We start from the raw sequence: 11,222 nt of genomic DNA on the forward strand, positions 1-11,222 counted from the left end.
TAGTGCCATGTGAAGAATGTATGTTTAACATAAAAATTTTAAAAATACTCAAATTTCCTAATCCTCTTTAGAAAAAACATTTTAGGCAAAGTCAGTGATAATGCAGAACCCTCAGTTGTAATTTAAGACATTTCTTTATTCTTAGCTGATGAAGCTCATTTATTTAGAGGCTATAATTTGACAGATGAACTGTTAAACACACAGGCAGGAATCAGAATCAAGTTTTATTAAACGAGTTACAATATACTTTTACATGTCAAGAGAAAAAAATCTTATTAGAATAAAAGCACAGGTGAGACCATCAAACACATGTACAGCCACAACATGTCTGCCAAGTCAGATAAACTACATGCTAATGCTAACACTACCAAATAAGTTAGAAGTTTTTCAGTTTCACTTGAAGTCAAAATTCAACACAAATCAGAAGCAACAGAAAGAGGAATACATTTGTTGTGTATGTGCTCAGGAGTAAACACACAGCTGATGGAGCTTTAACACATGATAACTATAATACCACCTGCACAATGCTACACAGCACTGCTCATGCCTGCTGATGGTACTAGTTAGTGAACAACAGTTTGCTCTCTTGCTCTTATCTCTCAGTGCCACAGCTGCAGTCCTGATCTATGCAGATTCAAACAAGTTTCTCCCTTTGTTTTTTTACATGTAACAGCATTTTCATATGTAATACTACAGTCTGCCCACAGGGGGGCACTGATCAAAGCCATTATCATCATCATCATCGTCATCATCATATAAAAGCTTAAAATACAACTACTGTTATTGTCACATCAAGTCTGAAAGGAAAAGCATGCAGCTCTGTCTTTAGAGAAAGAAAACAAACCCACCCACGAGGAATACACAGGATATTGACAATGACAACAGCATGGGGAACCAGCACAACAGGCTGTTGACTGTTCACTATGACATGACACCAGGGAGACCGGGCTGCAGTCAGAGCTGGGACAGGACACACTTTAACAGAACCCTGTAGCAGACTACACAGAGCGAGCAACCAACTACACCAAACCCAAACAGCCCTGAAATATTTCAAGTCAATTTGAGCACAGCCTGGCCCCTCCAGCAGTGACTGATGCGGGGTTATTTACCGACTGTCTGACTTACTTTGCTGAAACAAAATACAAGGTGAGGCAGAGCGTTAATGTGTGCATGAGCTGTGGGACAGTGTGTGTGTGTGTGTGTGTTTCAGTCAAAGTCTCTGTTGACCAGGACCAGTGGAGCCACCAGTGTCCACACATACAGAGCGATGCAGATCCAGCTGGAGGAGATCTTCACCCACACAGATGGCCACTTGCTGGTCATGGCCTCGTAGTTAGAGTCGGGGCTGCAGAGACAGGAGAGACAGACACGTAAGCTGACAGATCTGCTGCTATCAAAAATATAGAAGTACAATACTCTGACTAAAGCATAACTATGAAAATGTTTGAGTGATAGTAGCTTTTATAAACACAATTCAAGTCTATATGCATAGAAATGGCCATAGACTGTAAATTGAACAAATATTGCAAGAAAAGTTAAGAGTGCTTTTCCAGAGTTGATGCTAAATGCATCTTCCTAGTATAACAACATCTGTATACTATAAGATACTATAATTTGATAGTATTGAATCGTTTTAAAACACACAGTATCAGTACGACACCTTTGACAGCTGTACTGTGCTGTAAGCACAGCAGCTGGTCTCAACATAAAGCCTACCTGTACCAGTTAGTGAGTGTCATCATGATATAAAGTGAAGCCAAGAACAGCATGAAGTGGAAGAAGGAGTAGGAGTAGGTGACGCCGTCCTTCTCGTTGTCCACAGCTCTGTTGAGACCGCTGCCCTCCTCGAAGCTGTCAGTCTGAGGCCCGTCCTCGATGAGAGCTGACTCATCACTGGTCAGAGTCAGCTTGTTCACCTGGGCGTTGGATGAGTTACGAATACTAAAGGACAAACAGGAAAAGAGAGGATGTGGGGCTGTAACCATCTTCTCCAATAACAACACAAAAAGTCTAACAAAGAGTCTGCAGCTCACTCCTTCAACTGTTTGATAATCTGCACAGATTATTAGAAGACGTCCTCACCTGGAGTACAGCACACACATGAGGAACAGGATCAGACCCACAATCCCCTGGGCATCCCACCACTGAACCACACGATCCTGACCTGCAGGACTAGTGCTGTTCAGCCCGATAATACCCAGAAGGCTTGGGTTACATTTCCTGTCTGTGATTCACAAGAATCAAAGTTAGTGCTGGTCGATGAAGCATCAGTGCACAAACAACACAATACATGAGCATCATTCACTAAATACATCACTATCACCAACATGTGTGTGTGTGTAATCTGTGTAAGCATCACCATATCATGAATAGAAAGCACTGTAGCCCTCCAAACAGAAGCCTTCACCATCCACGTGTAAATGTGGGTGAAGTGATGAACAGTGCTCTTCTTATGTGGTTTGTTGTACATGTTTTGTCTAACTCCAGAGCAACACAGACTCTGATGGAAGTGGGCAGTGGGAAAGCACAAAAGCTCTCTGTGTAGTGGGAATATTATCTTACCAGGTTCATTGGTCATGGCAGACCAGGTCAGGTACATGGTGTACAGGGTAACCAGGGAGGACTGCAGCAGGCCAGACCTGGGCTGGGACTCCTTCAGACAGAGAACAGCATGTGTTAGTAGGAAAATAGATTTAACAAAGAAAAGATCCATCATCAGTAACGACTCCTTTCTGTGTCCTTTCTAAATGAAAATGTTGGCCTATAAAAATACAAGCCTTACATTCCCCACCTTAAGCTTCGTCACATGCACTCAAACATGAATGTAAAGAGAACTGGTGTGAACCTGGATCTGAGGTAGGATGGACAAGACGGAGGCAGCGATGCAGAGGAGCATGTTGATGCTGATGAAGACCTTGTTTTCAGTGCATCCATCAGAGTGGGTGTAGTAGACGTAGAACATGACCAGAGACACCAGAGACAACAAGTAGTTCATTGTGGTGACCGACAGCAGAGCTGTGAACACACAACACAACTTCAGTCCAGACACAGTGTACAAGAGGCTCTGATATCACGCTACAGGAGGATTATGGGAAGAATTATTATTGCATATTTGATGTGTACATGTGAAGATCATCATATCATTGTCAAGTCTTGAAGAAATACTAACCTGATTTCCTTTAGCATGTCACACTTCACAGTAAAGATAAGACTCTCTCATGAAGTAAGTAAGCCTCATTAGAACACAGTCATCATACCTGCATACCAGCAGCGAGAATTGCCTTCCTCCATCTTCTCCACCCAGGATTCATTCCAGGAATGGGCAAAGTCGATGAGTAAAACCAGCTGGATGAGGATGAAGCAGAAAGCTCCAGCCATGCCGACATAGAACCACACTGCAGAACACATGAAGGAGAAAGCGTCACCATGTTCATGCAGCTGGAATGAAACACTGAAGTCACACACATCACACGTCAGAACTTGTTTCGCCATTTGAAAATCTGTGATGATGTCATACGCAGGCTAATGGTGTCCAAGTCTTCAAGGACTGTCAGGGGAATAAACACAAATGCAACAATGGACAGAAGAGTTACCGGTAGTGAAGGGACCCTCTGAGATGAAAAATGATCCAATAGTGATGGCAACAGCTGCTGCAAACTTGAAGAACCAAAACCTGCAACAGAGACAAAAAAAGTATTACATAGCTCCCTGACAATCACTTCCAACAGTTCTCACATCAGTCTTAGGCCACATCCAGACATTCAGCAAAAACACAGGATTGTGACTCACCCGTTGTGGAGCGCAGCTCGAGGGTCCTGGCTGCTCTTCACTTTGATCATGAGCAGAGAGAAAAGCAGGAAGAACATGGCCATGCCGAAGCAGACACGGTACACTGCTTTGTAACCAACTAGCACATCGCAGTTGATGTGACCCTCCACACCAGGAATAGACGAGCCCATGCCTCCTTCACAGAAACCTGGAATCTACAGGAGAACACAGAACACGAGCTATGATGCTGCAGCAGAAACAAAGCACAGCAGTCAGAGTATTCCTCGTATGGAGAAACAGACAGCACTTAGACAGAGAGTGATGTTAGGTTATGGGCAAGTATCTCACACTTCAAAAAACCTTAACAATCTCTTCAAGGATAATTATTAATGCTGCGATTAAGTTTAAGATACTGTCGACAAGAACAAACAAAATTAAAGCTGCAAGCAGCGATGGTCGGGCCCTCGCATATGCGCGCACGTCGAAATGTGCGCATGTGGAAATGGCCACACCGTTTCCCCAAAATTCATCATTTTGATAACTGTTACTCAGGAAGTCTATGTGAACACACCTACCAAGTTTGAAGGGACTTGGATGAAATCCCTAGGAGGAGTTTGTTCAAACATGACCCCTTGTCAACCAGGCCGAAACACAGAAAATGGCGCTTTTCATTCTTAAATATCTTGCTTCCTGTTCAGTCTTAGCCCATTGCTCCAAGAGAGTTTTTTGTAGGTCCTGGCAGGTTCTACAATTCGGCTGAGTTTCGTGACTCTGTGGCCAAAACTGTGGCGGGGCTGTTCCACTGAAAAATTCAAGGGGGCGCTATAGAGCGCTTTTGCCCCTCCCCCTCATTAATTATGCAGCCGAATTGTGCATAATATTGCTCTCAACAACCCCAATAAGTTTCAGACAGCTCTGACAAAGTAATATGATAAGCCGCACACTTCTGCCCAAAAATCACCCAAAAGTAAAGGGTCTTGTTTTTCGTGAAAAAAACGACAGCGTTCACTTTGGACGAACCGTCACGGCCACGCCCTCTGATAAAAAGTTGTTGATTGATAACTTTTTGATTGTCGAGGCCTTGAAAACACACCACGCAAGTTTCACAGGTACATCGGATGAAACCCTAGGAGGATTCGTTCAAATGCGACCCCTGGAAATGAGGCCAAAAACACGAAAAGTCCAAATTTGGCAAAAATTGGACACCGTACGGTTCACTGTAGGCCGGGGCACCAAGAGACTTTTTTGTGCGTCTGGGCATGTTACATACTCCCACCAAGTTTCGTACACGTGGGCGAAACCGTGGCGAGGGGCACCTCCAAAAACGTACACGTAGGTGGCGCTGTGGAGGCGTATAAAATGCGATTTACTCTTCAACGTACAGATCAGGAGACGCTGATCCTTTCATCTCCAGTACTGTGGATATCACAATTTCATAAAAATGCAAACATTCAGAGATATAGAAAAAAAAATTTTTGGTAATTAGAGCGCCCTAGAGACGAAAATGACACCATATTTGTTCCTGGACTGGGGACAACGCCTCGAAGCAGGACATAAAATTTGTTCCGTTTCGCTGAAAGCGTTCCTGAGATATGAGCCCATGCAATTTTGGTCCATTACACAGCGCCTCCTAGTGGACAAATGACACCAAATGTATTGGCCACTTTGGGGCGGGTCTCGATGCCTGTGACCGAATTTGGTCTTCGGAGGTCAAAGCGTTGCCGAGATATGAGCAAACGTCCTGTCTGGTGGCGTTGCCGCCAACAGCGATTGGCTAACATGAAAAGTTGGCATCAACTATCAATGGCAACCCACAGTATCTGTGGATATCACAATTCCATTTCAAATACAACACCTTCAGGAGATATGAGCAAAAACAATGTTTTGCTAATTATAGCGCCCCTAGAGACGACATGAACACCATTTGTTTCCTGGACTAGGGACAGCGCCTCGAAGCATGACATCAATTTGGTTCCATTTCGCCAAGCGTTCCTGGAGATATGAGCTCACATCGAAATCAGCGCCTTCGCCACGGATTTTTTCAAAAACACAAAAGTCCAAATTTGGCAAAAATTGGACACCGTACGGTTCACTGTAGGCCGGGCACCAGAGAGCTTTTTTGTGCGTCGGGGCATGTTACATACTCCCAACCAGTTTCGTTCACGGGGCGAAACCGTGGCGAGGGGCACCTCCAAAACTCACGTAGGTGGCGCTGTGAAGGCGTATAAAATGCGATTTACTCTTCAACGTCGTTCAGCGTCGAAATACAAAGGGCTTCGCTGTGCTCGGGCCCAATAATGGTGATATTCATCCTTAAATATCTGGCTTCGTGTTCAGTGAGCCAATGTCCAAGAGACTTTTTGTAGGTCCACCAGTTCTACAATTGGGCCGAGTTTCGTGACTCGGTGTCCAAACTTGGCGGGGCGTTTGAAAGAAAAGTTCCAGGGGCGCTAGGGAGCTTTTTTGCCAGACCCACCAAATGATATATGCAGCCGAATTGTGCATAATACGCTCTTAACAAGCCCAAGAAGTTTCAGACAGCTGTGACAAAGTATATGAAGCCGCACACTTGTGCCCGAAAATCAGCGAAAAGTGAATGGAGTCTTGTTTTTTTGTGGAAAAATCAGCAGTGTGGAGTTGACCTCCGTCACGGCCACGCCCTCTGATAAAAAGTTGTGATTTGATAACTTTTCATTGTCGACGCCTTGAGAACACACACGGCAATTTCAAGCACATCGGATGAAATCCCTAGGAGTGATTCGTTCAAATGCGACCCCTGGAAATGAGGCCAAAACGGGAAAAAAAAAAATTGGATGCCGTACGCGTCACTGTAGCCCGGGCACCAGAGATTTTTGTGCGTCTGGGCAAGTTTACATACTCCCACCGAGTTTCGTGCATGTGGGCGAAACCGTGGCGAGGGGCACCGGCAAAAACACGCACCTAGGTGGCGCTGTGGAGGCGATGAGCGCGTGCATGTGTGGAACCTCCAAAATACGTAATTTAACGCCTGACATTGGGGGGGTAGGCAAATTTCTCGTGAGTTTTGGGGGGAGATATGGGCTGTGGAAAAGGCGATTTACTCTTAAACGTCGTTCAGCGTTCGAAATACAATAGGGCCTCGCTGTGCTCGGGCCCTAAAAATAAAAAATAAACTACAAATACAATAGGGCCTCGCACTGCGTGCGCGGGCCCCTAACAAGACATAAACACAGGAACAAATGTGACTATATCAGGAACTCAGAGCTGTGCAAGCCATGGTTGACTGTATTAGTGATCAGATAAGACAAGTGGATTTTAGGTTTGTGAACAGTTTGTGCATATTTTTATATATATATATTAGGGCTGTCAATCGATTAAAAAAAAAAAAAAAATAATCGCAAATATCTGTAATTAATCGGCGATTAATCTATCAATAAATGTATCAATAAATTAAATGCATTTTTTCTGAGACTGAAGCTTATAATGAATATTATTCATGTAAATGATCAAATTCATGTAGAATAAACACAGAGAAAGTATATTTAAATTAATTCATTTTATTGGCTTAAGGTGCACATATGCACAGTGCAAACAGAAAAAAGCCAGAAGAGGAAATATACGTGACGAGTGCCACACTCTATTAGTGTAGACTGGCGAGGTCCCGTGGAGGGTAATTTCAGCAGGGTGTTTTGCTTTGAGGTGATATGTTAAGTCGTGTTACTTCTGTGGAATTTAAATTCGGCTTTGCAAACTGTGCAAATGCCTTGTTTTTGTCCAACGAGCCGTCGGGCAACTTTTTAAAATGAAATGTTCCCCCTAAAAGTCCGTCCTTATCCATCTTTCTGCCATAGACTCCCTTTTAGTTAGGATAGATCATAGACAATAACATAGACTCTCCTTTAGTTAGGATAGATCATAGACGTATACATAAACGCCTCACGGAGCAGGTTGGTCCGTTGCGTGCGATACGTTACCGTGTCCGCCATATTGGATGTGGCAATCTGTCCGTAAACTAATACAAGCAGGGCCGGTTTTTAGCTATGGGCAATGAAGGCGACCGCCCAGGGCGCCACCATTTTGGATGTAGCAGAGTAGAGCTTTGTTTCCAGATATATTATTGTGTGTGTGAATGGGTGTATAAGAGGCATTAACTTAAAGCCTCACGGAGACTGTGCCCGGCGGGTCGCCCACATTGCCCATACTAAAACCGGCATTTTTTTTACATTTTTTGCGATTAATAGTTAATTTTTTTTATCGATTGACAGCCCATATATATATATATATATATATATAATATAACATACATACATACATACATACATACATACATACATACATACACACTCAACCACACACACACACACACACACACACACACACAGTGGTGGCCAAAAGTTTACATACATTGTAAAGACATAATGTCATGGCTGTCTGAGTTTCCAGTTATTTACAACCATTTTTTTCTCTGATAAGTGATTGGAACAGATCCTTCTTTGTCCACAAAAACATTCATGAGCTTGGTTCTTTTAGACTTATTATGGGTAAACTGAAAATGTGACAAAATCAGCTGGGTCAAAAATATACATACAGCATGCTAATATTGGGTTACATGTCCCTTGGCCATTTTTATTTCAATTAGGCGCTTTTGGTAGCCATCCACAAGCTTCTGGCAAGTTTCTAGTTGAATCTTTGACCACTCTCTTGACAGAATTGGTGCAGTTCAGTTAAATTTGTTGGCTTTCTGGCGGGACTGTTTCTTCAGCATTATCCACATGTTCTCAATGGGGTTTAAGTCAGGACTTTGAAGCCATTCTAAAACCTTCATTCTAGCCTGATTTAGCCATTCCGTTACCACTTTTGATGTGTTTTTGGGGTAATTGTCCTGTTGGAACCACAACTGCGCCCAAGACCCAACCTCGGGCTGATGATTAGGTTTTTCTTGAAGAATTTGAAGGTAATCCTCCTTCTTCATGTCCCTTGACTCTCTGTAAGGCAACAGTTCCATTGGAAGCAAAACAGGCCCACTGCATAATACTACTACCACCACCGTGCTTGATGGTAGGCATGTTGTTCTTGGGGTTAAAGGCCTCACCTTTTCTCCTCCAAACATGTTGCGGAGCATTGTGGCCAAACAGCCCATTTTTGTTTCATCTGACCACAGAACTTCCTCCAGAAGGTCTTATCTTTGTCCATGTGATCAGCAGCAAACTTTAGTCGAGCCTTAAGGTGCCGCTTTTGGAGCAAGGCTTCCTTCTTGCACGGCAGCCTCTCAGTCCATGGTGAGCAAACACGCTTGACTGTGGACACTGACACCTGTGTTCCAGCAGCGTCTAATTCTTGGCAGATCTGCTTTTTGGTGCTCCTGGGTTGACTCTCACCCTCCTGACCAGTTTTCTCTCAGCAGCAGGTGACAGCTTGCGTTTTCTCTTCCTGATCGTGGCAGTGACAAAACAGTGCCATGCACTTTATACTTACAAACAATTGTTTGCACTGTTGCTCTTGGTACCTGCAGCTGCTTTGAAATGGCTCCAAGTGACTTTCCTGACTTGTTCAAGTCAATGATTCTCTTTTTCAGATCTTGTGCTGAGCGCCTTTGACTTTCCCATTGTAGCGTTGTGTGGTGTTTTTATCCAATGAGCCCTTTTTAAGAGAAGTCACCAGCTGTAGTCACTCATGATCACTCACAGGAAGTTAAGAAGTCATGCTATGAAGCTCATGTCATTGACACAACTTTCTAAGTCTCCAAAATTGCTCATTCATGTTGCTGTATGTATATTTTTGACCCAGCAGATTTGGTCATAATTTCAGTTTACCCATAATAAAGTCATAAAAGAACCAAGCTTCATGATTGTTTTTTGTGACAAAGAAGGATCTGTTCCAATCACTATATCAGAGAAAAATCAGAGTTGTAGAAATAACTGGAAACTCAAGACAGCCATGACATTATGTTTCTTCTGTATGTAAACTTTTGACCACCACTGTATACACACACACACACACACACACACACACACACACACACAAACACACAAAATGTTCATATTTCTAGAAGTCAAGGTTGTGTCTTCTCAGACAGAGCTTCATAAATAAAAACTAAATGATTGTGGCTCAGGAGGTAGAGTGTCTGTGAGTTGATTTCTGGCTCCTCAAGACTAGAAAGGTGCTATAAATGTACAGTGTATTTACCATTCCTCCATTTTCTACAACTTCTCCACCAAAACTGCTCCTTCAAATTAAAAGCACCACATTTAGCAATACAATCATAATCAGGTTCCAGCACTGTTTGTTCTCTGCCCTGATGGCAGTGTGGATAATGTGACACATTCTGTCCTGTCCTGGAATAATCCACTCATCATGTAGTATGTTGTATGTCAGATGAGGAACACTGCGTACCTTCTTAAGCTGCCCCTCCATTCCAGGCATCAACATAATACAGGCGATGCCCACTCCCAGCAGCAGGAAGAAGGCGTAGATGAGACGAGTCACTGTGGAATTATTTCCACTGGGGCAGCATCGACACAGCAAGCAGGGGGCGCTGCCGCACAGGCACGGGATCTGCACAAACATCACCAGGGTCTGTTTAATGACTTCTTCATTCAAAATCTTATATATAGATTATATATTATATATATATATATATATATAGATATAGAGAGAGAGAGAGATAGATAGATAGATAGATAGATAGATAGATAGATAGATAGATAGATAGATAGATAGATAGATGGTGTCGTTTTAAACTATATGTTACAACACGTTGTTGTTGTTGTTGTTGTTGTCGTTGTCGTCGTCGTCGTCTACCATCTCCTCATGTCGCAATAAGAACAGCTGACCTCAGATCAGTGTCTGTTTACATGCTGGAGTGTCGCAACAGCTGTTCTGTTGATACGGTCGACAGCTGCGTGTTTACGATGTCCACACACACACACACACACACACACACACACAGCATTACTGCGGCTAAATGAGCGTAAATGCAGATTTAGCTGAATGACGTCATCAAAAACTGGTGGGCAGCTCGCGGGGCTGTGACGTCGTTCGTGGTTGTGTCGGTTAGCTGATGTCTAAACACAGAGAGGCGTCATGCAGAGCTGCAGTTAGCTTCCGTACACACATGACACAATGATCTGTCGCCGTGTTTAACGGCAGCCTGTGCGTGAGGACAGGGATGCTAACTCAGCTAGCCGCGCTGTGTTTACCACAGAGCCGCGGCCTCTGCGCGCTGTTACCGCGCAGTCATGACGGCGTCAGAGATGTGAAGCAGCTCAAAGACACACACACACCGTGTGTTCACTGCGTACTCACCCAGCTCGCCATGGAGCACAGTCCCAGAACGGCTCCCATGATGGTCTGTGTTTGTTCCTTTGTGCTGATCTGCTCTGATGGCTGCAGCTGCTTTAGAAGATGGATGATGCCCTGCCTGCCCTCACTTCCTCTGCTAACATGAGGTGTGCTGCTTCTGAGGCACAGAGGCG

The 11,222-nt window shown here is 43.8% G+C and overlaps 1 protein-coding gene across 1 annotated transcript; it reads right to left on the minus strand.

Moving 5' to 3' along the window:
- Positions 1-205: 205 nt before the first annotated feature.
- serinc1 (serine incorporator 1) lies at positions 206-11,210 on the minus strand. Its single transcript, XM_010754963.3, has 10 exons — positions 11,053-11,210; positions 10,141-10,302; positions 3,790-3,983; positions 3,594-3,673; positions 3,258-3,395; positions 2,846-3,015; positions 2,563-2,653; positions 2,083-2,224; positions 1,717-1,941; positions 206-1,345 (listed from the first exon to the last, which is right to left on the minus strand). Exons 1-10 carry the CDS (start codon positions 11,089-11,091, stop codon positions 1,207-1,209), a joined length of 1,380 nt encoding a protein of 459 aa, XP_010753265.1. The 5' UTR covers positions 11,092-11,210; the 3' UTR covers positions 206-1,206.
- Between the last annotated feature and the right edge of the window lie 12 nt (positions 11,211-11,222).

This window comes from Larimichthys crocea, chromosome XII (genome assembly GCF_000972845.2).
Source record: "Larimichthys crocea isolate SSNF chromosome XII, L_crocea_2.0, whole genome shotgun sequence".
In the NCBI taxonomy this organism is placed as follows: Eukaryota; Metazoa; Chordata; class Actinopteri; family Sciaenidae; genus Larimichthys; species Larimichthys crocea.

What these genes read in the sequence shown, in the direction of transcription:
- serinc1 (XM_010754963.3), bottom strand. Translation starts at nt 11,091, where the DNA reads ATGGGAGCCGTTCTGGGACTGTGCTCCATGGCGAGCTGG. An exon ending in AGAGGGTCCCTTCACTACCG is followed by an intron (nt 3,396 to 3,593) that starts GTAACTCTTCTG and finishes TGTGTTCTGCAG; the next exon opens with TGTGGTTCTATGTCGGCATG. An exon ending in ACACTCACTAACTGGTACAG is followed by an intron (nt 1,346 to 1,716) that starts GTAGGCTTTATG and finishes CTGTCTCTGCAG; the next exon opens with CCCCGACTCTAACTACGAGG.